The sequence below is a fragment of the Columba livia genome, chromosome 2, assembly GCF_036013475.1.
Source record: "Columba livia isolate bColLiv1 breed racing homer chromosome 2, bColLiv1.pat.W.v2, whole genome shotgun sequence".
Taxonomy (NCBI): Eukaryota; Metazoa; Chordata; class Aves; order Columbiformes; family Columbidae; genus Columba; species Columba livia.
Window position 1 is genome coordinate 34844954 of NC_088603.1, and position 27979 is coordinate 34872932.

The 27979-nt window shown below is 40.8% G+C and overlaps 2 protein-coding genes across 4 annotated transcripts in view; both read left to right on the forward strand.

Annotated features, from left to right (window-relative positions):
- Window positions 1-1149: 1149 nt before the first annotated feature.
- FAM221A (family with sequence similarity 221 member A) lies at window positions 1150-9938 on the forward strand. Its single transcript, XM_065051321.1, has 7 exons — window positions 1150-1596; window positions 3107-3280; window positions 3736-3926; window positions 6156-6362; window positions 7110-7220; window positions 7849-7937; window positions 9704-9938. The coding sequence occupies exons 1-7, from the start codon at window positions 1283-1285 to the stop codon at window positions 9764-9766; spliced, it is 1149 nt and encodes a 382-aa protein (XP_064907393.1). The 5' UTR covers window positions 1150-1282; the 3' UTR covers window positions 9767-9938.
- Window positions 9939-15043: 5105 nt separating this feature from the next.
- The window catches only part of STK31 (serine/threonine kinase 31), a 42133-nt gene continuing 29197 nt past the window's right edge, over window positions 15044-27979 (forward strand). The window contains exons 1-10 of one of the 3 annotated variants that reach the window (XM_065051324.1): window positions 15044-15379; window positions 15666-15704; window positions 15795-15847; window positions 17706-17804; window positions 18636-18710; window positions 19460-19618; window positions 21280-21635; window positions 23983-24151; window positions 26111-26226; window positions 27064-27223. In XM_065051324.1, coding sequence (XP_064907396.1) covers window positions 15214-15379; window positions 15666-15704; window positions 15795-15847; window positions 17706-17804; window positions 18636-18710; window positions 19460-19618; window positions 21280-21635; window positions 23983-24151; window positions 26111-26226; window positions 27064-27223 — 1392 coding nt within the window. In that variant the 5' untranslated portion in view covers window positions 15044-15213. The remainder of the gene's footprint in view (window positions 15380-15665; window positions 15705-15794; window positions 15848-17705; window positions 17805-18635; window positions 18711-19459; window positions 19619-21279; window positions 21636-23982; window positions 24152-26110; window positions 26227-27063; window positions 27224-27979) is intronic. The other 2 variants (XM_065051323.1, XM_065051322.1) reach the window with 2 other exon arrangements.

The following is a 27979-nucleotide window of genomic DNA, read 5'->3' on the forward strand; positions in this document are numbered from 1 at the left end:
ACTGCAGAGAAAAACAAGGCTCACGTAGACCTTATCACGCAGAAGCGCTGCACATCATTACACAGGATCCATACAACAGTCTTCTCTCGGTGCAGCCGTGTCAGCTAAGAGCAATTAGAGTTCATCACAACTGTGCTTCTGGAGTAAATGCAATAAGGCTCTTTTTTTAGTTCAGGCATGCTGGAGGAAATTTTAGTAGGCAAAGAATACAATTGTACTTTGTACTTTGCCTGGGTGTTGTATAAGCATTCTTATGCCTGCAACATACCTCCTGTGTAAATTCAGCCTTTCTGCATGCTCTGTACTGAGCACAGAACTGCAGGGCAATGAAGGTGTGGTTTCAAGGTGGACCTAAAGGGTACAACACAGGTTGCCTTTGTGAGAGGAGGTCCTGAGACCTCACCATCTCCAGCTTGAGCATTCCCAAGGTTTTCCCTACCTTACATCTGCCAGCTGAGTGTCACGGAATCAGTGACCAACCTAAAATACCTCTCACCCACCCACCAGAAACCTGGTGGTCAAGGTGAGGTGTAGTAGCAGCAGCTCAGGGCAACGTGAGTGCAGGGGCAGACGCAGGACAGTTGGAGGAAAACAAGCACTTAGAAGCAGCAATGAGGAAGGACAAAAGGGGATACAAACTGAGCTACAGACGCTGAAGGACGTATGGAATGACATCATCAGCACCTCAGTGAACTGGCAGAGGTAAAACTCCCAGGAAAACACAGGTCAGACCCTGCCATCTTTGCTCACAAAGAGTGGTACCTTACAGCACACAGGAGTCCATTCATTCATTACTGGTATGTGAAGGGAAAGTTACATCATCAGAGAGAATCAAAATTGCCTGAAAAAAAATACATACTTCTATGAAAAAGATGAGTTGACCTTACCAGATGAATCAAATTTCATATGAGATTATATTTGGCAGTAATTTAAAAATAAATAGAAATCATACAAATTCATACAGTGAAAAAGCTAGAAAGGGCTTTCTGAGCTATTGAACACATAGTTGGGCAGGACCAAGAACATCTCACAGATATTTATCTACTTTTTCCTCAAAATACTCTAGGAAGGTTTCTCAATTCTTTCACTGTGCATTTTCATCAAAAAATAAATTCTAATATCCACTTCAAATAATCTTTCTTACGAATTAGACTGTTTTCTTCTTGTCTTAATCTCGGTAGTATCACACTGTCGAATTTTGTTTACTAGTTTATCCTCTACTCTCTACAAATCCTTTTCCACAGTACTAAGCTTAGGCAGTTATCCCAAATTTTGTATTTGTATGTCTGATTTCTCCTTGCTAAGTAAAGCATTATTTTCATTATCAAATTTCAACTGTACCGATGCTATACGGATGCGGTACAGACGCGTTACGGATGCGGTACAGACGCGGAACAGATGCGGTACCGGCGCGGTACGCGCTGCTGCGCGCCCTCCAGCAGCCGCGGCCGCGCAGCCGCCCCGCCGGCCTCTCCCTGCGGCCGCTGCCTGCGCTCCAGCCGCCCGGAGCGCTGGCGGCCCAACGGCGGCGGGGCCGGGCATGGAGCGGCTGCGGGCGGATGCGGCGGCCCTGGACGAGTACGCGGAGTACCGGCGGTGAGCGGAGAAACGGGCCGGGCCGCCGCTGCGGAGGGAAGAGGGGCGGCGCGGCGGCTGGGGCGGGGGCCGGTTGCCTTCAGCTGCGGGGGCGGCAGCGGTTTCCCCCGCAACGTGTCCCCTGCGGAGATCCCGGCGGTCCGGGCGCCGCGTTGCTCCTCCTCAAGCCGCCTATTCGGGGTCCGCGGCGGCTTCGTTGTGTCACACACCGCACACCCCCGCGCCGTTTATTGCCGTGATTAACCCCGTGCGGTGCCCGGGAGCGGTTCTCACCCTGTGCGCCTGGCCGGCGTGAGGGCATGTCGTAAATGTGGGCTGCCTGAGGCGTTTCTGACGTTCCCGCAGTCTGTCTGTCTGTCTCTCTGGGGTGGTGCAGGACGGTCACCTGCCACCCGTACTGCTCTCTGAGGAAACAGGCGTTCGTGCACCACGAATGGAGTTTTGTGGTGTACAAATGCGTCCCCTTATACTCCGCGTGTCTTTGCTCATCTCGTTGTCGCTCCTCTTCGAGAGTTGAGCAAAATTAAACACAAACCCAGTCACTATATTGTGGTCTTAATGTAGCTTAAAAACCTTGAGTGAAATGTCAGAGGTGGTAGCCACGGTGGTGTTTCTTACAGAAGTAGCTATGCGCTCATTCAGTGGGCTTCAGCTGGGCTGATGTGCAAATGTCAGCGATGTGTTGACAGATTGTTCTGGTGCTGTGCAGTACTGCAATGCCCAAATCCACAGAATATTTGACGAAGAATCACTTATTCCATATGTTTTAGCGCACCCAACAAATAATAACTGAAATATTTACAGACATTAATAAATTAGCCTTCAGTATAGTTAAGTCCTGCAATTAAGTCTAAATTGTATTTTACAGATTATATTAACTGTCTTAATTTGTCTCCATAAATATAGAATTTGGATGCTACTCCAGAGTTCCAGCTCCTCAGTGACCTTGAATTTGAATGCAGGGCCTGAGGGGTGGGAAACAGCTGCCGTCAACTTCATGTGCAGAAACTAGTGTAGTTTTCTTGCGAGGCAGAAGCCAGCCTGGATGTATTGTCACTTAGATGGCAGTTTGCTTCCCTGCTTGCAGCTGAATAATCTTAGTTGAACTAGACTAAGATCAGACAACGTGACCCAAGTCTGCAGCGCAGTGTGGTGTAGATGAGCGAAGTGAGTACCAGAGGTCATTCAAGAAATTCGAGGCAGAGCTGGCTGGTTACACAGCCCTTGATGCTCATTGCTTTTTCTGCCATATGAAAGGACTTTGGTTGTTTGCTTTATTAATTTTTTCCTTCTTTCAGTCTACCAGAGCAGATTTTTTAAGAGCATTATTCACAGAACTTCTCTGAAGATCTGCTATAGTTCTGTAAAATGTGTATCACTAGAACAGTATTACAAAAGAGAATAATTCTTTTGCATTTACAGCAAAGGTGTTGTTATATATATTTGAAAAAATATCTTGAGAAACCTACTTTTATTGTATTTTATTTTTTTTTAAATGACATGCTTACAGAATTGTAGGTGATGATGATGGAGGAAAGCTCTTTACCCCTGAGGAATATGAGGAGTACAAAAGAAAAGTATTACCAATTCGGTTACAGAACAGGTTGTATGTGAGCTGGAGATCACCAAGTGGCATGGACTGCAAGCTTGTGGGACCAGAGACGCTGTGCTTTTGTACTCACCGGTAAGACTATTTTCATTTTTTGAACTGTTGTATTTTTTAAGATCAGAAAAATGTTTCCAAATACACTACAGTACATAATAGGCAAGTTAATTTAAGGTCTAAGGCTTGAGAAAATTTGGTTTTAAATCATAAGAACTGTTCTTGAATCTAAATCTCAATATTTTTTTTAAGACCAAAATGATTTTGCAGTCTTCAGTAAATTTGGCTTCAAGGCATGAGTTGTAGATCAGATTGATTCTGGTAGTGTTGTTAAAATGAAACATAAGGATCTGTGATATTTATGTAATGAATGGATGTAAAAGCACCTGATATTATGCATTTGATGAATAACAATTAGCAGTAATTAATATAAAGATACTTCAAAACAGAACTTACAAGATAAAATATAAGCCTTTCAGTTAGTGTTCTGATAAATACTAACGAAGTTATGAAAGGTATTATTTTTTCTGGTTTAGGTATAGACAACACAAAACGGACTATGAAGTGATTCCTGAAGACCGTCCCATTTGTGTGCCGTGCAGAGTGAGCCGTTGTCCCTGCCAGTCCTACCACTATGTCCCTCTCAATGGCACGCAGCCCATCCGCTGTAGGTGCAAACACTTCGCAGACCAGCACAGCGCAGCACCTGGATTTTCGTGTAACTCCTGTAAGTTCCTGAAGGGCTTTGCAGCATTCTTGCCTGGGCAACTCACCAAGAACAGCGTGTTAGGGGTCTGTATTCTGCCCAGAGCATTAGGTACGTGCCGCACTTGTCACTGATGTGTGTTCTGGTCCTTGCAGAAAGATGGCAAGTGGGAAAGAAAACGTTGCCTGTTGCACAGGAGGGTTCAGAACAACACCCTTAGCTTCCCCAAGTCCTGTGAAGGAATGCAAGTTTCTGAATGATGCGGTTAGGTACATATGTGGACAGACGCCTGAAGTTAGGCAGTATGAAGGCACCCTGTTGGCAGTTTGTCGCTTCCACTACCGTGTACATGTGACTTTTCTGCTTGAACTTGGTAGTTTGAGGGACAGAAGTGTTGATCTCTGTTCCTCTATTGCCTGGTTGAATATAACATTAAAGTATTTTTACATCTTTTCTCAACTCACTAGGAAGTAGCACTCTGTTCCCCGATAGTACTATTGTTAGCACTCTAACAAAGCAGTTCCCAAGCATACAGATCGAGGGTCCAGAAATGAAAATGGGAATGGAGTTTCAAGCAAAAGGTTTGATAAGGCATTAAGAGGAAGCTTTCTGATTCAGTCGTTTGAGGTTATGGTAATGATACAGCAGTAATTATTAACCATAGAAACTAAACAATGCATAAAGATATTTTAGTTCAAAACCTCAAATTACATAAGCTAAAGACATTTTTGTTCCGTAAATTTCTGTCATGAAGTCTGTCTTACTTGTACAGGAAAAATCACAAACAGTTTTTGCTGGATGAGAATCATGTCCCACAGAACAAAACATAAAATATTTATATGACATCTTTTCAAGAACTTGCTTTAAGTAATGTGAAAGTATTAAATGTGCAATTGGATGATTCAGACTGAATCCTTAGAACACAGGGTTTCTAATAATCATTTACATTACACACTTTTTCTAGTGTTTCTCAAAAATATCTAACACTTGGTAGGGCTTCAAAGATTACACAGAAAAGTGCCAAGACTTGCTTCTGTTTTGGACTTCTGGTGTTTGAACGTGCTGGCATTAGTCTGGCCTGGTGTTGTATAAATCTAATGTGACAGATAAATTCTATTTGAAAAAATATTGCTGTTGCACTTTATATATTATATATATGCTTTATTTTGTATCCAAACACAGAGTAAGAGCTTTCTTACCGAAGAGTGCCCAAAATTATATGAAAAAACCTTTAACGTTTCCAAGAATGTGACCCTTGAACTTATTACACAAGACTTAAAAAACATCTTTCTCGGTGCTCTGCAAGATGAATTGTAACTGGCAGCTGGAAGCAGAGTAATTTGTATAATGAAACATTTGCTAAATCAGTTCCCCAGTTTCTTGCTCACATCATTGCTCCAGCAGGGCTTTGATGACCGTCTTAGCTGTAGCAAGGGCAGACAGATCACTTCACTCTGTTTCTGAATGTCACATGTCATTTGTATAACTATTTCAGCTACATCCTGTGGCTATGTAACCTTAAAAAACCCCCCTGAAAGTCCATCTAATGGTACTCTTACATAGAACCCATTTTGCTGTTGCTACAGCCTCTGTTTACTACTAATTTTGCTATTTTTAAAAGACATTTAAATTGTGATTTGTCTCATAAATGCGATTTGAAGTTTTCTGGCCATGCAACATTGACACGTGCTGTACACCTTTGGAGATAATACTGCCAAAATGCTGGCACGTTGTCTTCTTTACCCAGTGACAGAATTTTTTCTCTTTTATTTTTTGTCAGGGGAGGGACAGATAAGGGTGTTACTAATGCCAATGGGCACAAATTGCAACATAGGAATTCCAATTAGATATTTCGAAAGAAACATCTACTCCAAGGGAAGACCAGCATTGGCCCAGTCTCTTCAGAGAGGTGGAATCTCCATCCTCAGAGGTACTCAAAACTTAACTGAATGAGACCCTGAGACTGGGATAACCTCTGTGATCTAATCCCCACATTTGTCCTTTCTCCCGTTTTATACAGCATTTTCATACCATGATGAAAAGAGGCTGTAAATGGTTGCAGCAAAGACAGCTGATTGTTTTGCCCCAAATCATGTATGTGCTTCCAAATAGAAAGCAGAGCTGGATGCTTTTGCAGTGAAGGAATACCAGTTATTGACAGGATTGGTTTAGGGAAACACCACTTTGTCCAGAACGAAGTACAAATTCCATTATGGCCTCACTCATTACACTTATTTATTTGTTTATTAGGTTCCAAGTGCTCGGGCTTTCATAGTTGCTTTACCTGTGCCTGTGGTCAGCCAACGTACGCTCATGAAACAGTGGTGGAAACCAAACAAGAGCGCTTAGCACAGGGGAAGCCGGTGGGGCAGGACGTTCCTTATGCTGCCATGGGGGGGCTGACGGGGTTCAGTTCGCTGGCAGAAGGCTACATGAGGCTTGATGACAGTGGAATAGGTAAGTGTGGCTGACCTGAGATTAAATTTTAATTCTCCAACTAAGTAGTTTTGAAAAGTGGTAATTCAACATAGACCTTCGAAGTTCAAAGGCACACTGGATCAATAGGAGCAGGACTTAAGACAGTTGTTTGTTTGTTTGTTTGTTTTTCCAAGCAGTCTTTAGGTGTGAAAAGACCACTATGATCATCTTGTCCAAATTCCTGTAGTGAATTGATAAACACTTTATCAACAATTCTCGTGTTCAGCCCAGTAGCTTCTGATTGAAGTGGAGCGTATCTTTTAGAAAGAACTCTGTAACTTCTGTTTTTCTCTTAATACTTCCATATTATATTTACATTAATCCTTTACCCTGATACTGCCCAGGTATCTCATGGTTATACAGTTACAGCATTTTCTTTTTCAAACTTAAAGTTTAATATCTCCTCAGTATAAAAAAAAAAGAGGTCACTTGTAGAACTTTGACAGGCATGTTAGTTGGCCTTGATACCTCTGCTGCTCTGTGATTTTGTGTCATTTAGTAATTGACACATTTTGTCCTGAGATACTGTTTTATTTATTATTGCCATGTACTCATTATTTCTTTTTTAAATTCTGATCCGGTTTCCTGAGTTTGTCTGAACTTCAGAAAATAAAGCACTGAGTATTGTAGATATTAATCTGTAGCCTTGTTTTGACCCCATTATGTATGTTCTTAATATATCTTGTGAAGTTAATTTTTGTATTCGTTCAACTTCTTTTCTAACAGGGGCTCCTTCTGCTGAACTTTTAGAATCCCCTATTACCAGCATGGATCATCCATTTCTAAAAGCATTTCAGGGACCTTCTAGTTCTGCTCAAACTGTCTCACAGATAGCAGGTACTATATTAGTACGGGAATGCTGTTTACAATAAGTATTTAATATCAAATTAATTGGTTTTATTTGTGACTTTAAGGACAGTGCTAAAATCAAAGTTAAAAATTAAAATGGGTATTGAAGCCTTGTTATGTGAAAAGTTAGTACAACACTCAGGTACTTGAAGTGCTTAGTCTGTTTCGTTACTGCTTATTTTTGCTCATGATATGCTTTTTAAACTTTAATGATCTTTTTCTAGAATTTGGTATCTTCTCCATTAATGGTGTAATCTATGCATTGGTAAGCTCATCATATCTGAATGGATCCTACGTATTCAGCACAGTCCTGTGAAACTGCCTTCTGCCAGAAAGTCTTTTATGGAATTATGGATTGGTTATGCTTATTTTATGTCCCTTATTTCGTATGTGAATTTAGCAATTAGTGTAACTGTTGAACTCCTCCCAGACTATTTATATAGGTGCTAGCCTAGACTGAAGAGGTTACTCTTTGGTCTCAGTTGCTGGAGTTTGTTACTTGCCTATAAAGATGAGTTCTCATGTTAAACGTGTTTTGCCAGATGTAAAACATAACAAATGGAATAGCAAGTATCATTAATGAAAAATGTGGTGTGGTTGGTTGGTTGTTTTTCAGGGAGCTCTAGTGCCACAGGACAAGTTTCTCATGGAAAGCATTCAGAAGATGATGACATGGCTTACTTTGAAAAACGTTATCAAGAACGGGCAAGTTACTAAATTTATTGCTTAATTCAAATAGATTTTCAGAAGAGGATGTCTCAAAAAGATGAATGTATGATTTAAGTGGCATATAAATGCATTATATCATTTGTTCTCTTCCCAAGAAAACACTAGCTTCTTAAAACAAAGTTTTAAATACAATTATGAGCTATTGCAGGATTTCAGAGGTCGCTCATGTCTGGGATGATATTGACCTTTACTGGACAGATTTTCACTGAAGTAACTCCATTAAAGAAAATCAAAATATTTTCCTATCTGACAAAAAAAACCACAACAAAGCAGACTCACAGAAAGTCCCCAGTAACATTTAGGAATGTGTGTTTGCTACCTCATTTATAAAAATTTATGATGTTCTTTTTCTTACGAATGTCTGTGTAGTTAAGCTAAATCTGGTTTGTCTTTTTTAGATGACCTGAATCACTCCCCTAGTGGTACCTCCTCCACCCCACTGACTATCTTAAATTTAAATGCCCTGGAATATAGGTCACTTAGATGCTTGAACACCTGTTATTTCCCCACATTTGCTCCTTAGCTCCACCATCTCTGCTGGAGGAATGTCTTGACTGTTTTTGAATGCTTTTCCAAGGCAATGTTGCGTAATTAACTTTTAATATCTTAACTGCTGTTATGACCGCTGCTTGCAACACGGTGTTTGTTAATGAGGTAGCTCTTTGAGCTTTGTGGAAATTTAAATGATTTTATTTATTTTGGAAATGATCACAAAATATGGTAATATATTACAAATACAGTATCAGTTTATAGAAGAAAACCTTTTTTCTAGCAAATCCAAATTGCTACATTTCTTTCCCCCACCCCCAGATTTTATTTTCTTTGCAAAAGGTAGTAGGAATTTCAGGTAACAAACCTTAAGCCTCCAAATATGGAAAAATGTTTTAAAATTGGTTCCTGTGTAGATCAACAGGATTGCTTAGCAGTGAGTTCATTTGTAGACATCCAAATAAGGACTGGGGCCTTGCTTCCTATGACACTATTTTATGGGGGAAAAAGTTTTAAAAATATTATTTTATTTTTTCTTGTGTTTTTGAAAGCAATGTGATATATTAGATGAGATGCAAAAGTACATGCATCCCTTTCATATAATAGCTCTAAACAGAATTTTATTCACTAATGTAACAATACTCATGTACAACTGACTGTTGCTTCTAAAAACAACAGATATATTTGTTTGGATTAACAGTCTTACTGCAAAATAGGAGAGTTAAATGTACGTGTGTTGGTAAATCATACCATGCTGTAAGAGCCTACTGTGCAGAAAAGTCTTATGAGAGGAAGACTTGACCTTGTGGGTCAGCGAGGAGACACTGTGGTGGAGGTTTAGCATGTACCTCAGCAACAAACCTCCTATGTGATTTTGTGCATGCTGGTTAGTCTGTGTCTGTTCCACGTCTGTAATAAAACTTCTTTACCTTTCGTTGCCATAAAGATAAAACTGTGAACACGTGAGGCACTTTGGCCTTGAGGGACAGGTAAATAAAATACCTAGATGGCCATTATCAGAGATAGAGGCAGCCCTGGTTTGAATAGGGGAGGAGCTGCAGAGCTTGGGAATTCCTTTGCCCTATGATGCAAAACACGGCAATGCTAGGTTGGACTAATAATGATCTGTAGCTCTCTCCATTGCATGTATCACTCTCATAAATTGATGACTGGATGTAGAGATTTAATATTGCATTACTAGCCGACTTGCACATGGATGCTTGAGCCACTGTTTGTGTCTTTCTTTGTTACAGCTGCAAAAGGAGAAGGCTGCTAAACGGAAAGAGAAAAGTCCAGTGCCGTCAAAGAAGCCATGAGATTAATAAATATTTATTACATGGCACAACGTTAAGTGTTGTATTTAAGAGTATTTTTTGCTGTGCCTACCTGCATACTTGTATTTCTTAACTTATTTATTCTACTGTTTCAGTCTATTGCTGAAATTAATTTTTAATTATCTTCTTGTAATAAAATTGGTGCTTTAATCAATTTGTTTCTAATCTCCAGAATTGTCACATAGATATTCATTTAAGAATGGGAAATCATATGTAGAGATCGACAGAGCTACTATTTAAGATCTGAGAGAATAAGCATGTATTTTAATATTACATTGTAGTAAGGCAAAGAAAATATATGCCCTGTTCTTAGACTTCTATGACACACTTTATTTGTAGAGTCCTTAGAACTCATCTTGTTCATAGATTTTTACTTAGTGGGATTTGTTCTGTTAATATTGACATTTTAATATTTTCTTTTAAATGTATTTTTTCTTTCTCTTGGTTTCATCGCCTTTATGTAAAATTCAAACACAGCCTTCTTCTCTCACCCTTCTCTGGGCTCTGTTCTTGCCAATGTATATATATTTTTTACATGTCAAATTCTGTACGTAGGTAAACCCACTTCCATACATAATTCTTAGCTACTTGAAAGGATCCTGCTGGTATACCTTCTCCCAGATTTCTCTAGCAGTACTGTTCTACCAGTTCTGTTTGTCTGATACTGTCCATAACAATTATTCTAATACACTAAACCTCTGAAAACATTGAGTGGAAATGGATATGCTATTTATTACATGCAAACAAATAATAATATAGTGTTTGGTATAAACTTATTTAACCAACACATTATACTCTTTCATCACGTTTAATCCAACACAGACTGAGCCCCTCAAGAAGGGAGATGTGCTTTTGTATTCTTTGGCTATATTCACAGCTGTGACAGTATATGTTGCGTTAAAAGCAGGGGTCAGGAAAATTTAAAATTTGGTAACTTTGTGTGGTGGTTTAAATCTGCAAAGCAGCACAGCAGGAACTCAGTACAGAATAACTGGCAGAGGTGGCAGTTTAGGAAGCAAAAGCAGAGCCTGAGCTAATTTAGAATCACAGAACAGATTGTGTGGGAAGGGATCTTCAAAGGTCATCTAGTCCAACCCCCCTGCACTGAGCAGGGACATCTTCAACTAGACCAGGTTGCTCAGAACCCTGTCCAGCCTTGACTATTTCCAGGGATGAGGCATCTATCACCTTTCTGGGCAACCTGTTCCAGTATTCTATAACTCTCATTGTAAAAAATTTCTTCCTCGTGTCCAGCCTGAATCTGCCCTCCTTTAATTTGAAGCCTTTGACACCGTATCCCACAGCATTCTCCTGGAGAAGCTGGCAGCTCATGGCCTGGATGGGGGTACTCTCTGATGGATAAAGAACTGGCTGGATGGCCAGGCCCCAAATATTGTGGTGAATGCAGCCAAATCCAGTTGGTGGCTGGTCATGAGTGGCGTTCCCCAGGGCTCAGTATTGGGGCCGGTTCAGTTTAATCTCTTTATCTGGATGAGGGTATTGGGTGAACCCTTAGCAAGTTTGCAGACCACACCAAGTTGGGTGGGAGTGTTGATCTGCTGGAGGGTAGGAAGGCTGTACAGAGGGATCTGGACCAGCTGGATTGATGGGCTGAGGCCAATTGTATGAGGTTCAATAAGACCAAGTGCTGGGTCCTGCACTTGGGTCACAACAGCCCAGTGCCCAGTGCCACAACACTGCCTGAGTGCTACAGGCTCAGGGAAGAGTGGCTGGAAAGTGCCTGGCAGACAGGGATCTGCGGGTTTTGGTCAACAGCCGGCTGAACGTGAGCCAGCAGTGTGACCAGGTGGCCAAAAAGGCCAACAGCATCCTGGCTTGTATCAGAAACAGTGTGGCCAGCAGGACTAGACAAGTGATTGTGCCACTGTACTTGGTGCTGGTGAGGCTGCACCTTGAATCCTGTGTTCAGTTTTGGGCCCCTCACTACAAGAAAGTCATTGAAGTACTAGAAGGAGTTCAGAGGAGGGTGCCCAGGCTGATGAGGAGTCTGGAGCACAAGTCTGATGAGGAGCGGCTGAGGGAACTGGGGCTGTTCAGCCTGGAGAAAAGGAGGCTGAGGGGAGACCTTATCGCTGTCTATAACCACCGGAAAGGAGGTTGTAGCATGGAGGGTGTTGGTCTCTTCTCCCAAGTGGCAAGTGATAGGATGAGAAGAAATGGCCTCAAGTTGCACCAGGGGAGCTTTAGATTGGATAATAGGTAACATTTCTTCAGAGAAAGGGTTGTCAGGCATTGGAACAGGCTGCCCAGGAAGTGGTGAAGTCACCATCCCTGGAGGTGTTTAAAAGGCTTTTACACAAGGTTCTTAGGGACATGGTTTAGTGCTAGAGTTAGGTTAGGTTATGGTTGGACTCAATGATCCTGAGGGTCTCTTCCAATGAAAACAATTCCATGATTCTATGATTAAGGCCTAACTTTTTTAGTCGCTCTGGAAAGCAGGGAGGTGTTAGTCAGTTTGTCCATAAACATACTTGAAGATGGCTCATGTCCTGAAGACTTTTCAGGTGGTATATATGGATTGAGACTTTATATCAAGAGCAGGGATTAAAAAAGGCCATTTACCTTAACTCTGAGCTATGCTGCCATCACTACAGATGCCAGTCAGAGAGATTAATCTATTACTTTAACTAAAATGCAGAAAATATCAAAATGTGTAATTAATGTTTTAAAAGTACCTCAGCTTTAAATTCTACACTGTGACATACTGCTTTAACTTAAATAAAAACATTAATTTGAGCTCCCTCTCCTGGTCCTAATACGTAACAGTTTCTACAGATGATCTCATAAGTAAATGGGGATTTCACAACAGAATTACAAGAAACAAACAAATGTAAATTGCATTAGCGAAAAAAATGGTAAATAAAAATATATATTAAAAAATCAGTCTTCAGAGAGATCATTACAAGCTTAACAGTTGATGTTTATTCTACTCTCCTATTTATCCCCATAGCTCTATCCATTAGGGGATGCAGTTCCAGAAATGTATGTGTGTATTTCAAAGATGAGGTTTCTCACAGAAAAATAATGTTACAGATAGAGGTTTTAATAGTTACAGAAAACTTGTAGTTAGTGTTTGTTTTATAATGATAACATTCCTTTTTACTTTTAGGAAACAGTGTATTGTGCTTTTATTGACATTTTGAGTTAAAAATATTTGTCGGTTTTAAAAGTTGGACAAATTCAGTCTTATTAAACTTTCCTTTGATCATCATGAACTGGTTTTATCAAAGTCAATTTAAAAAAAAAATGTATTCTATGCTTAAAGTTACCTAAAATTTCCACTTAAATTATACAAAAGTTATTACATTTATTTCATGGTTATTTCTTTTTAGCTGGAAAACAGGTGGGATCATTAAAATATCAGCTGTATTAAGTATTACTTAGGAGTTCTGATCATTTTTGACACTTTTTGATAACATCAAAGTAAAATAAACTAGTTTTTCTTACTAGAAGGCTTACTTTTCACTTCTGGGTACTCATGTAGTACTTTGCAGATTTTTTATTCATATGTATACATGAAAAAAACAGGTACGATTTATCTCATAATACTGTTGGCTGTGAAAACTGGACACAGATGTCATGTCTTAAGTGAAATTTGCACTTAACTGAAATGACTCATTTTTATAGTAAAAAAAAATCATCATTTTGTATGATAAAAATTGCAGCCTCCAATGCTATTGAAAAATCTCTTCATAATTCTATTAAGAAAATTTTTGTAAAGGTAAAAGCAGAGACCAAATGCTAATAAGTTTGCCATTACCAGTGGTCATTAAGTAAGGAGGTTGGTTTAACATGTACTCGTTGATGGTTTGTTTTCCTGAGAGCAGTCGAGAACTTTGACCATGATATCATGGAAGAGATAAGTTATCAGTTCATCTGTATGATTTATTTCTGGGCGTACATCTGCCATTCAGCTGGATGCATGATCTGTTTCTGACTCTAATCCAAGGAATCTGGCACGGGGGAAATGGTTTGTTGTCACACACAGAGGACTCTGGGCTGGTGTGTAGGTCTTAGGCGATACTTCAGCACTTCCCATTTTCTAAAAATATCTGGCTTTCAAATATTTTTTTTCCCATTACTATAACACTCTTAGAGTGTAGAACAGCATTTTTTCACTACTTTTAATCACCCTATGAAAAGGTTTACATGTACTTTGGTTATTGATGATAGGAGAGAGTGGTCAGTGATCCCAAGTGGAAGGCAAAGGGCTCCTTCCCCTTCTGTGCTTCTCTGATACTAAATATGAGATGTGTCTGTCTGAGGTTTGGGAGGAAGGGGAATGTAATGTGTGAATACACTGCCAGTGACGGCATTTGTGCATAATTACTTTGTCAAGTTGTCAGTGTCTTTGCAGCGGGTTGTGTGTATTCAATGGTTTGCAGGTGTGGTGTCTGTATGTCCCTGGAGTCACAGAATCACGGAACGGCTGGGGTTGGAAGGGACCTCTGGAGATCATCTAGTCCAACCCACCTGCTAGAGCAGGTTCTCCCAGAGCAGATCACACATGAATGCGTCCAGGAGGGTTTGAATGTCTCCAGAGAAGAAGACTCCACAACCTCTATGGGCAGCCTGTCCCAGGGCTCTGGCACCCTCAAAGTAAAAAAGTCTTTAGTGGTAGTTTAGTTGTAGCCACGTAGCCTACGGAAAGAGAGAACTTTGCAGTTAGTGATAATATCTTTTTCTTATTACAAATATAATTTAAAAAACCAACAAACGCTTTCAAGTCTAAAAGGCCTTACACAGGTGTACCTGTTTGTGTTTTTTTTTTAATCACAAAAGATCGTGCTTTTGTCTAGAAGCCTACACTTGCTTTGGATCCCTTACAATTTGCCTTCTCGTAAATTGTTATTTGCTTTACACGGATTTAGCTCTAAATTTACATTCACCATCCCTGTGCAGGTCAGCCCCCGGCTGGGCACTAAGCCCGTGTGCTCCTGCAGTCACCTCCTTGGGGAAGCCCCAGACTCAACCATAACACCTCACTCGTTGAACACTGGCGCCGCTGCCTCAATAATGGCTCTGTCAGTTTTCGTTCTCGTACCAAAGACGACAGGAAAATTGCAAATAACAGCACGTGAAACCAAGAGGCGAGCCCTGACACATGGCACAGGCGGAATCGGATCAGAACCTTCAAAGGGTGTGTCGAGGCTGGTGCAGAGGATGTCAGAGTCCCCGGGTTTGTGCTTCACACCCAGGACGAGCACGCACCGACCGCCACTGAAGGGCACAGGCTCACGGGGTTGTAGCAACAGCCTGGTGCCTGCGAGCTGTCCGAGCGGGGTCGCTCGGGCCGAGGTCAGGGGCTGCCCGCAGGCGGGAGCAGCGGCCGGGGCACGGCGCAGGCACCTCCCCGCTGCTGCCGCTTCAGGGGAGCGGAGGCCCCGCCGGGCCCCGCCCGGGGCCGCATGCGCAGGGCGGGTGGCGGGAGTTGCGGGCGGCAGCGGGAGCACATGCGGCCGCGGCGGAGCCCATCGCCCCGAGCCGGCCCGGCCGGCGGAGACAGCGGCGGGGCCGCTCGGTGGGCGGGAAGCCTCACCGGACCCTCGCTCCCGGGGTCCCCGGGGGGGCACGGTGAGGAGTGGGCTCTGTGCTGCCGGCGGGAAGGGGCGGTCGGTCCGATCCGGTCCGGTTGCTTCCTGGCGTGAAGAAGTGTATTTCAGTAAAGAAGCGGGCGGCTCTGCATTGTCAGGGAAGGGCCGAGGAGCAGCGCGGGGGTGGCTGTAGGAGAGCGGGAACCCACTGAGCAGCGCACCCCGGGGCCTTCGGGGCCGGGCGGTGTGGGGCCTGCCGGTGCCTCCCCACGCCACGGGCCTCGGGAAAAACGCCCTAATTTCTCTTTTAACTTGTGATGTTTCAGAGCCAGTTGTCATGGATGGAGACACAGAGTATGAGAAAGGTAATTCGAGGTGGTTTTCAAACCAAATAAAACACACACATAGTCTTACGCTTGAGAATAATTTTCTTTTTTCCTTTCCCCTCCCTCAAGTTGAAGATGTCGTGGGCTGCCACGTTGAAGATGCTGTGACATTTTGGGCACAGGTGAATTAAGAGAATATTTGATTGTAACTGAGGTGTTTCATCTTATTTCCCCCCCTCTGAGTTTCTATAAAAGTCAGAATAAATTACAGCATATGATGTTGGGGGAAAAAAAAAAAGTTACTTTTCATTTCAGAATGGTAAGTTTATTGTGTCGTTTTATAAACTGAAATCTGTTATTCTTTTCTGAAACGTCAAAAAGAATTGTTCTTCCATCCATTTGAATTGTAGCTGGATTTTCTTGAAAATTTGGTAGCCCCTATGCCAAAAAAAATAAATAAATTGAGGGTTAAAATATTTGCTGAGTGAAAAATGCCGTAGGAGGCAGTCGGGGCCCTGCCAGGGGTGGATCCCCTGTCCTCAATCGGTTGAGCATGTGGAGCAGTGTCCATGAAGCTCGACATGGAGGTGGTTCGGAGATGCTTGGTCCTTTTCAGTTTTGTGTAGATCTGCAGGAGGATGTTGGAAGAGGGGAGTGAGGAAAAGTAAAAAACCCCAAACAATGAGTAGTTTACATTAATGTGGAGGGGTGCAGCAGGGAGAGGGGAAAATCCAGAAGAAGAACCAACACTTGTCTTTTCTATTTGGTCTGCTGGCTAGTTGGTGTGTGCATGTTAATCAGCACCTGTGTAGCTTTGAGACAATTAGAGAAGGTAATGCTGCTTGTCATGTCCCATTAGGGAATTTGGGGAGGGGGACCAAACTTGTATCTTATTCTAAAAGGGAACGAAGGGCAACGAAGATGATTAAGGGAGTGGAGCACCTCACTTATGAAGAAAGGCTGAGGGAGCTGGGTCTCTTTAGTTTGGAGAAGAGGAGACTAAGGGGGGACCTCATTAATGTTTATAAATATATAAAGGGTGAGTGCCATGAGGATGGAGCCAGGCTCTTCTCGGTGGCAAACAATGATAGGACAAGGGGTAATGGGATCAAACTGGAACACAAGAGGTTCTGCTTAAATTTGAGAAAAAACTTCTTCTCAGTGAGGGTGACAGAGCACTGGAACAGGCTGCCCAGGGAGGTTGTGGAGTCTCCTTCTCTGGAGACATTCAAAACCCGCCTGGACATGTTCCTGTGCGACCTCACGTAGGTGTTCCTGCTCCAGCAGGGGGATTGGACTAGATGATCTTTTGAGGTCCCTTCCAATCCCAAACATACTGTGATACTGTGGATTTTTAGATGTAATAGTCATAGGTAGTTCTCCTTTAGGTTCTTGCCCTGACATTCTGAGTGTCAGTCACAGTGGTTTTAATATTGTAAGGTTAGGAGTGTACTTCTAAGGTTAACACAAAGTTTAGTTGCACTAGTGTTTTCTTTCCTACTCTGAGCTCTGGATCCTTTCCTTTGAATTATGAGTTATGAAAATGTCATGTTACTGGAATTTACACAGTTTTACAGTGGTTCAGATACCAAGTTATAACTGGAAAGACTGCTTCTCAGCTAAACCCAAACCCAAGTCTTGCATATAAAGAGAACGAGGGGCGTGCCAGAGCTGTTACCTTCTTGTATTAAGGAGAGAAAGAAGAACACCACCAAATACATACTAAAATTTGTGAGGATAGATTGATAAGCAAGATCTGCATACTACTAGCAGAAGCTGGTAATGAAACTGTTAAAAAATTCATTGCTAACGATTTATCTGGGATATATTACCTGCCCCTGATCTGTTTCATTAATTTGGGGAAGAAAATGAGAGCAGGCTTACAAATACAACTAAAATAATGAAGATTGAAAGCTTAAGGTGGGGCATGGCTTGTCTCAACAGCAGTGCAACAGTTTTGATTTAATTTGGGGCTGTCATAAGCCATCATCTATTAAAAGTGACAATTAATAACTTGCACCCTCTCTCCACACTCCTCAGAATGTTGATAGATGTAGTGACCTCGTGAAATTAAGTTGTGCGCTAGCAGAAGCTTGCCCTCGAGCTAATGCAGTTTTTGGCAAACCTGATTTTAGTAAGGTAAGTAGATTGTATATATGTGGAGTTTGTTTTTCACCTGGAGGTAAAAGCCTTAATTCTATGCAACCATTTTCTTAGGTATTTTCTTGGTATTTGATGATGCTGTTGTAGTCTCTTAAGATCTGTTTAAGAACTGCTGGCTTTCCTAAATATAACACTTAAATTTTGTGAGCAAGTTTAAATCTTTCTTCAGACTTAATTTAAATTATGCAACCATAGTTTTTTTAACACTCAGGAAATACTACAAGAGGGTAACATATAGAATGTTGTTAAGAAGATAACAAGGGTGTATTTAATAGCAGTTCTGTGACAAGCATACAGAGAGCAACAGCAGCTTTGGTGTTTGTGTGTGAACTGCTGATGGCAAAGTAAGGCTTAAATAAAATGACTTATCTGAACTATTTGTGTGTACAGGTAAATGACTTCTACGCTCCTCTTGAAAAGGAAGAAAAAGCACCAACAGCAAACCCAGCATGTTTGTGGTGTGACTGGCCTGTTCCTTTGTCAGGCTTACTAAGGCGTCAGTGTCAATAAAATGTAGCAACACATTAACAGAAAAGCCACAGGAGCCTGCTGTGTAAAATGCTGGTGTTTTTCTAGTTGCAAAATTTTCTTTGAGCTGTTGTTTTTGGAGTAAAGGATTATGTTTTTTAAGCATTAGCATATATTATTTTGAGAGATAAAATATAAAATGCATTACTTTTTTTTTCATACTGATGTTGGGATAATTATAGAAGAATGTGAAAATGGGGTTTGTAATGTATTACAAATATTTTGAGGTATACTTATCTTATCAGAATGCTATTATTGATATTTTTCCCCAATTTCCAGATTTATGGTGGCTGTTTTTCAGAAGATAGATGTTGGTACAGATGTATGGTACAGCAAGTGATCAACAATGAAAAGGCAGGAACCGTTTTTTTAAAGTCTTTGATTGTATATCAGTTCTATGTGCAGGATGGTAGGAATAAATGCAACTCCTCTTTTTGAAACTTGCTGTGTAAATGCATTTAAAAACAGTGAATATACATGTGGGATGCGAATTCAGGTGGCCTGTAATTTTGAAAAATGCTGATAAAAAGACTGACATACGTGGCATACTTGGGAAGTGTGGTTTGTATCTCTTGATAAAGAGATTCACAAGTGGTAGTTGCTGTTAAGCAATGTAATTTAATTTCAAAACATCTGAGTGGGGAAAATGGCAGCGTTCGTGTGACTTGTTAGCACTGATGCAAATGACCTGAGACAGCTGTTAATCAGCATTTAGTGACTGATACAGAAGGCTAGTAGTTCCTATTTAAAGTGATAATTTCTAGACAGGCTGGTTGGCATGGAAACATTAGATTACATATCTGTCAATTGAAGTAAGTCTTCTATAGTACTTCTCAATTGTAGCCCTTAAATGAAAAAAAAATCTGCAAAGATCTATTTTGTTATTTAAAGTTTTGTTGCTAAGCTTTTAGGCAGGTGCCAATAGAAGAGAGTTCTCTGACCTGGTTTCTTCCTCTGAAGGGTGTGTATGTTTTGTAGAGAAGATCCTGATCTCTGCAACATGCACATGTGTTAAAATGCTTATATTCTAGTAGTTGTCAGTGCATATTTCTGTAGGAGGTTCGTGTAGCCTCTGCTGATTAGATTTTATATTATTGTTACAGTGTCAGGTCTTGTACATTGACTATGGAAATTCTGAGGTTCTGAGTAGATCAGACATAGTTGAAATTCCACCAAACTTGCAATCTCCGAGTGTTGCCAAGAAGTACAGACTCTGGGGACTGCAGATACCAACTGATCAGAACTTAAATATGTTTGATCAGGTGAGTAACACATTTTGAAGCATTTAGATGATGCAATCTGTAACAGATACTGTCATGTATCAGCACATTGTCACTAGGAGGAGTCTTTGAAGAGCTGGATGTTTAACTGTGAAGGCAGGGCATGCTGGGAATGACTGTCTGGTCTGTTGTCCTGAACATATTCTAGAAACTAAAATGGTTTTGTCAAAAACCATTCAGGTTGTGCTGGGACGTGATTTTTGGAGTATACTTCTACCACCTTCAGAGCTTCAGGTCTATTTCTGACTTTCCTGAGTTCTTTCTGGCACTGGGGAAAAAAAATACCTCTGTTTCTTTCCCTTCAGAGGGAAAAATACCTCTCCTTGGTCACAGGACCTGCGACAAATTGACTGACGTCTGTGACATGCTTGAATGCCCTTTGCCTGAGTACTGTACTTGTCTCTGCTCAGGACAGAGAAGAGTGGGTGAATGTGAGTGGCAGCAGGAACCCTGTCATCCCTCGCCAGCAATGAACGTGACAGGCTCAGGAGCTGAAGCCAACAGCGCTGGTAAAAGCTTTGAGCCCTCTTGAGTGGCACTGGTGGCTGTTGGTCAAGTTTTACTCGTGGCAGTCTGCATTTCTGAGACACCACGGTGTTAATGGAACGCTGCTTCAAGGCTTGTCGCTGGCACTGCCCCTGCTTCACCTGCTGGTGGCTCGGGAGCAGTAGTTGCCAAGGAGGAGGCAGGACGCTGCTGTCCTGTCCCTCTGTCATCCAGAGATCTGCACACCCCTGGTGTTTGGTCTCGTCCCTGTGGTCCTATTGACATTTCTTAATGTCATTACTTCAGACAGGGGAAAATCTCTGTTCTCAGTTCCCTGGGGTTTGGTTTTGTGTAGTGGTGTGGGTGTTGTTTTAAACAGTTCTTGTTGCTTGAGGTAAAGCTTTATTTGCTTGCTCGGTGTAGCTTTCCTGCCCCCAACCCTTCCTTTCTTAATTTTCAGCAAAACCAGCTTGTTTTTAGAAGTGGTGGGGCAAAAAGAAAAAAACCCCCTGCTAGTAAAAGATATCTTTCTCCCAGATGTCTTGTGAAGGTCTTGGGTGCATTCCTCAGTCTTCCAAAGCTGTTATTCTTTGATATTACTGATAAAACTGATAGCTGCCAATTCTGGCATTTCCTGATTTCTAAATGAGTAGTTTCAGTAAGGCAGATTTCCATAGGGTAAATACACATAATGATTCATTTATCACTGATCTGTTTCAACTTCTGGACCACTTATTCAAAGACTGTTAAACAATGTTATAATTAAAATATGTTTTTCATTTTATTTTGTATAATAATGTTAAATTGTTGGTCTAGTATTCTTTAGAAGGCTTGGATAACCTGGTTGCCAGCTTCTATTGAGAGTTGATGGGACTTTGGACTTCTGTCACTTACCAGTAACACCGAATTACTCAAAACTGAACACTGGGGGAAAACTCTTGGTGCTGAGGTCCACTCTGGCATTGACAGTGATTAGATCGGATATAGTTGTACAGATACAGCACTGTTTTGGAATAAATACATTAAATGTAAACTTTACGTGTGCAGCTCCTTAGGTTTTGATCTTAAACGTGTCCTCTTAGAAGAAAGATGACTGATTGCAACTAAAAGCATTCAGAGTGTCCAGTACACAACTTAATTGTATTTTTATTTTACAGGGGAAGAAGTTCTTGAGCAGCCTGGTTTTTGAAAAAGAAATAAGAATACGCCACAAAGCCAAGCATGAAGATGGTACCATTATAGCCCAGGCAGAATTTGAAAAAACAGATATTGGAGAAGAGGTGGCCAAGGCAGGGTTTGCTGAAAAATGCACATCTCCAGGAAACACAAAAGATGCGGAAGACAGAAAAGTAGATGTTGTGCAAAACCAACATCGGAAGATAAAAGTTCCAGTTCCCCTGTGGGTAAACAGGTCTGATCATGCGCTGTACAGCATCCCCAGAGGACGCCTTGACCAAGTAGCTGCCAGTGCAAGGAATCACAATATTACCGGAAACCTTATGTTTGGCCCGAAGTAAGGCAGTGGGATGTCATAGAAAACTTTGAGTGATCTGAGTAGCTTGGTTGCTGGGATGTGGGTACATGAGAAGGTGGAAGGGGAAGTGAGTATCTAAACTACAAAGTTCAGTTCCTGTCATTCCAGCATCAAGTCATGCTAGTACTCAATGGAAGGGAAGTACATGTGAGTCCATGTGTGTGTGCATGACTTCAGACATTAATCTGTAGAAAACTGTTTGTTAGTATTGTTGCTGGTTGGATTGCTTGTTCTTTCTCACGTGATTTCCAGATACAGACTGTTTTTAGGTACCTCAATACAAGATTTTGAAAAAGAAGGGAGGGGTAGCATGTAGTCAGCAGAGGAGAAGGTACCAGGAAGCTTAGTTGAGAGTGAAGGCTGCAGGACATCGGGCCTCTAGAAGATTTGGCAGTGATAGGTGATGCAATGATGTTTGTTTTAGTACCTGTGATATTTCCAGAGACTGGCCCTTGAGACTTTTTGTAGCTATCGTCTATTTACCTCTATTAACAACTCACTGGACACAAATGTGAAATGTAAAAGTACACTTGCCTAGCAGGACACATGTATTTTGGTGATTTATTTGTGTTGGAATGTAACCATGTATGCTTATGAGAAATAAAGCCAGCAATCACAGTTTGAAGTTAGCTTTAGGAGGGATAACAATGTCTTTGCAGCTTGTAATTACATTGACAAGAGGTGGTGGTAAGTTGGCAGTTACAACAGTTGTTGTCAGAAATCTTTTTAAAGAGACTTGTCCTACAGTTGCTGGGGTTGCCATGGCAACGGGCTGCTGAGAAATGTTTGTGGGCGGGAAAGATGGTACTTGGCGATCAGAAAGTTGAGATGGTGTAAGAAGTAATGTTCTCAAAAAAACAGGTTTAGAATTTGCTAATGTTCCATAATTTTAGCTTCTCGAAACATTTTAATGAATTACCTGAGGGCACGCCTTTCCACATACCAGAAGGATGCCAAATCTGTTTCACAGTTAAATCATTTAGGCAAGTCTATGCTGTTAACAAATACTATTAGAATATAAAACGAAGTGTTCTTCAAAAAGTCTATAGCAAAGTGCCTCATCCGGAATTATTTTGATATTCTGATATGCTTTGTTTTCTGAGTTATAGATATGCTCTGAATCTGATTTTTAAAAAGCAAGCTGTTTTTTTTTTTCCTTGTGCTCAGTGTTGACATACTTTTGTATACCAAGCTATCCTGACTGGCCTGAGCAGCCAGCAGATTCTCTCTGCCGTTTCTGTATGTTCTGGTGTCCTTTAACTTTTTGCACGTCACAGGCATTTCTGGGATATAGTATGCCTGCAAAGGAAACAGAAGGAAAGAAGTTGGGAGGTAACCAAAACCATGCGGGTGCAGATGAAGGTGATGTGGGGTCCAGTGGAGCTTTGGTACTGTACAGTACTGTCATGCTACACTGAGACAGATGGCTTCACATCACTCTTTTTCTTTATAAAAATATTTTTTTAGGGTATAGATCCAAAACACCAACTTTGGCTTGTTTAGTAGACAGAAGATGTGAATTACAATGCACCCTGACTTTTCTGGGTCATTCTAAGGTGTTTTTTGGATGGGAATTAAGAGAAGCTGCTAAATTAATGTATACTGTGATTAAGTTACAAAAGATCTACCCATCATTAACCAATTGACATGATAAATGCTTTCTGACCACCTGCAAAACGAGGGGATATTTTTCAAGTTTCAGATCCTTCTGCATGACAAGACGGAGACAGAAGATAAAGTAATACATTGTTTAGAAGTAGAGAGCTTAGTTTATATTTAACTAATAATTAAGAGATGTAAGTAAGAAACCAGACAATTAAAACTAACATCATCAATTATTTCTTAGTATAGATGTATGTCAGAAATTTCAAAAATTGTAATGCATATGTAACAATTATGTGAATATAAGCAATGCAAAAGCATCCAGTCTTTGGAGCACTTATGGAGGATGATCCCCAGTGTTCCCCAGTGCTGATAAAATAAAGAATGCCGCTTAACAGTATAATTGACTCTGCTGTTAAGTTTATTTCTCAGTTTCAGGAAAGACTTTTGAGTTAGTGACTATGTAAACATATAAAGGGTTGTCTTCACATGGTGTATTTTTTTTTTTCCTCGGTTTTGTGTAACAGTCTTTGTAAAGACTGGTGTGGAGAGGAAGACAAATTCTGAAGAAGTGAAGTGTGATTGTGTAGGTACTTCTATAGTATTTTTGATGTGGTGTTCTGTAGTCATTACTGAAATTACAATAACATGAAAGAATGCATATTGTAGTTTGGTGCGTTTGTTTTTATTTTGTAATTAATTCCTCTTCATTCATTTTTAAAAGGGAAAAAACGCTTGCTTGTACCTCGGTGCCAGATACCAGCTTGGCCCAAACAAGAGCAGGTCAGAAGCTGTCTGACGAGAAAGAAATTCTCAGAAAGGAGAATCTAAATCTCATGCAGAGGCAGAAGGAACTTGAACTGAAGGTTCAAGAGCTGAAATGTGAACTTCAGGTATGTGGAAAAGCAAAGAAGATGCTTCTCTCCTTGTGTTTCTGTCAGTGTTCCTGTCTTCATAGTTTCATCGTACTGCAGTTCATCTGTGTCCTGTTGTTTGGAGTAGAGAATGATTAAACTGGTGGAGTGGAGACTTGTCCTGCCCTGGTGCGGGGAGATGGTGTCAGTGTGTGTCAGCACAGGTTCTGCAGCCCAGGTTGGACCCGGGCTCCCTTTGGTGTGTGTGCTGGCTTCTGCCACGCTTGGTGCAACTGCTGCTTTGGGTGTAGGCGTTCAGTTTGAAGGTGGAGTTTTGCACTTTGGGATTAAAAACACGCTTTGTGTATAAGGCTGTTATCCTTGCCTTTTTTTCACTCGCTTAGAGGAAAAAAACCAGCTTTCTGTGTGCTGGGCTGAAAACTCGTAAGCATCACAGAATCATAGCAGCTGTGGAATTTTAGAACTGGGTAAAAATGCTTATTTCCTTAATTGCTGCTTCATAGAAAAGATGCTTATGTTTCATTCCAGGGGAAGCTTATACTGTGAAGCACAGTACTTAGTTACTGATAGGCTTAAAAATGCTGTGAATGGTTTGAAGTGTGATAAACAGCAGTAGTAAGTAGAGCTTGTGTGAAAGGATGTTGTGTTTGCACAAATTCAGAAGAATGTTGCGCAAACTCTTATCTCTATAGATACCAAAGGAAAATCTGCCATTGTGTAAATCCCTTTGACACCCCCACACCTGAACTTGCTCACAGCAATTTCCTTTTTCTTGCGGAATACAACTCTTCATAACCAGCTCTCCTGTTCAGTTACTTCTACCTAGAACACCTCTGCTGGAACATATACTAGCCTGTCATTGCACAGATTCTCCATTAGCTGAGGATGTGATGTTTGTGCTCTTCTATGCAAAGTAAATTAATAAGCAACAGAATACATGTCTGCAGCTAAGAAAAAGTACTTCAATGCAAGGGGTTATTAGAAGCATTCCTTGTCTATAGTCTGGTGGTTTTTTTAAAAGCTGTTTTCTGGAAATGTTAATTACTTTTCAAAAATGTTGAATGCAAGTAAACTGCTTTAAAAGACAAGGTTGTGGATGTTCTTTTATGCAAGAAAATAATTGTTCTTTGCAAAAAACACTATAGGAGTCAATGTTTTGTTCTAGAAGGGTGATGTGTGGTGGTGACTTTGAGGGGTACTTAAAAAAACACCTTGCAGTTGTGAGACTTTGGATGGTCATTTGTAAATAGAAAACTATTTAAATCCTTCTATGTTTGTGGTTTTAATTTGTGGGTGTATTTTTTTTAATATGTAGCAAGTCTGAAAGACTAACAGCTTTTAAAGACTGTGTTTCATTACCTAAAGTGAAGTTTATAAAAGCATCTCTGTGGTATGAGAGCAAGAGCTTTTAAATTTAGGTTGCCCCTTGGGTGTAGCCTGATGTGTGGGCTTTTTTTGGGTCAAGAATATTCCTTGTAGGAAGGTCAGGATGGTTGTCCATACAGTGAGAGTTGTTTTGCTGCACCATTTTGTGGTGTGGTAGTGATGAGAATAAAGAGTTTAATGAGGTCGTGGACTTGATTTCCCTGAACTAAGGGGCTGGAAGTTTCCAGCAAGGAAAGAAAAATTTCCACATTGTCTGAAGACTTGCTAGCAACTGGGGGGTAATTGAAGAAATATACTTGAACACATCACTACTGGAATGAGAGGAAAAAAAAAAGAGAAACATTAATCTTTAAGACACTATTAAAGAAAATAAAATTGTTCTCATTGGTTTGTATATCTTTCTAGGCATTTTGTTAGTGTTTTAAAGAGGGTCAGCTCTGTGCATATATGCACGTGTGTATGTTTCTCTCTAATTTTCAAAAGTGTAAATTATGGTCTGCATGTTAGTAACCCTGGATGAGCATTGTGACTGTTGATCTGTCTTTACCTTTCTCTGTTGAATCACTGGTCCAAAAATGATTAATAATTCAGAAAGAGAAGGAGGCATCCAGGAAAACTGCTGAAAGTTTTGAGGAAACCCTACGTACTTACATTGGAACAAAGATGAGAAGTTTGGCTGCTAAGGTGAAGTCATTGAAAGAAGTTAGGTATGTGTTTTTGTTTTTTTTTTTTTTTCCTAAAATAGTACTATTTATCATTGCCCTGTTTATCTCTTGAATTCACGGGTGCTTGTTTGTTTCCCAAAAGTTTCGTTTTGTTTATTTTTGAAGAAAAATGTAGTGTTATATACAGAGAGAAGTATTCTCCAAAAGCAAGGCTGAAACCTAAGCTTTTTGGAAGCTCACACTGGAATTTGCATTGCCTGTTTCACAGTGTTTATCAGATGGCTTCGGTTCACTTCTGCTCCTTCACTGCAGCTGTTGCAAGAAGAGCTTTCAACTCCATCTTCAAGGATGATGCCAATTAGTAAATGCAGCTAGTTGTTCAAAGTTGCAGTGTAGTCAGAGTTCCCTGGGTATCTGTATTGCTGTGAGACCTGTATATCTTTGGGTAGTTCGAATGACTCTTCTAGTTTTAAAAGAAGAGACAGAACTGTAGTGGGAAGACTTGAAACAAAAATGACCGTCAGCTCCTTTAAGAAGGAATATATAAATTGCTGTATGTATTTGTGGGAGATGAGTTTAAAAAAAACAATACCAAGAGAGGAAATAGGAAAAAAAGAGAAATTAAAATCAGGGGAGATTTTTCCATGTCCAGGCTTGTCAATACTGAGGTACAATGAATGTATTCTTGGTCCTTCTTCCTCAAAAAAGGTTTAACAGCTGAATGAGACAAATTGCTGCTGCTGCTTTTGAAAGAAACCAGGCTATTAACATAGCAGGTGCTGTCTCAATTAATATGTTCAAAGGGCTTGAATAGCATTTTTAAACTGCTTGAAGTCTGGAAAAAATCTGGTAAAATGTTGTTTCCTCCTTACAACTCAGGCACATGAATAAGAACACTCGTTCTGGAGAGCAGCTCTCACAAGCCATAAAAGCAGTTACAGAAGGGTGTCTCACTGCTCCATGTTCCTTGGAAAAGCTGCAGAAGATTTGGACAGAGTATGACTTGGCCCAGGACAGGATTCAGTTATGCAGAAATGTGGTACGATGGAATTATTTTCTTCTCAAGAGCTATAATTTAACAGCTATTTACAGAGTATTTTAGTCTTTGTAGCTGGACAGCATGAGCACAGCCTGGAAATGTCTGCCCTGTGCTTGATAATGTCAGAGGCTTTGCTGCCTTTGCTACAACTGATGCGTTTGTGGAGCGTTATTTTTTGTGTTAAATCCAGACTTTTTGATGCCATCATTTTGTAAAGACGTATATGGAAATCAGGACATGGTAGCTAATAGGTTTCTGTTCTGTAATAATTAGAAACTGCTTTATCTGTGCAGCTGCAATATCTGTCTTTAAATCCTTTTGTTAAAGCAGCCTGTCACTACTTAGTGTGTGGATCCCTCATAGTGGGGGCATAAGGAGAGTTGTACGCAAATACAGTTGTATAGGAGGATGGACTTGTGTAGGGGAAAGCTGCCATCTAGTGCAACTTCTCAGCAACCACAGATCTGGAAAAGCCTGCCTTGCTGGGTGGGCAAGGCTGTGTCGATAAGGATGGTTATGTACTGTGTCTCTTGTGTGGGGTGATGCTGCTTTTGGGAACGGGCAGGTTCCCCGGTGTGGGGCAGGGAAGGGATGGCAGCTGTGCCACAGGGAGGATGCCAGCAAATGTGTTGTGACTGTTTTCAAATATAACATAAAAGTTTTTTTACTTAAAAAGTATTGCTGTATTACATGGAATTTAACAGCTCATGAAATGGACTAGAAAATAATGAACCATGAGGAGAACCCAAGTCAGTT

Excerpts from the sequence above, each read along its gene's own strand:
- FAM221A (XM_065051321.1), top strand. The coding sequence starts at position 1,283 with ATGTCTGATTTCTCCTTGCTAAGTAAAGCATTATTTTCATTATCAAAT. Across the intron at positions 7,221-7,848 it reads AACTGTCTCACAGATAGCAG|GGAGCTCTAGTGCCACAGGA; the intron begins GTACTATATTAG and ends GTTGTTTTTCAG. Across the intron at positions 7,938-9,703 it reads AAAAACGTTATCAAGAACGG|CTGCAAAAGGAGAAGGCTGC; the intron begins GCAAGTTACTAA and ends TCTTTGTTACAG.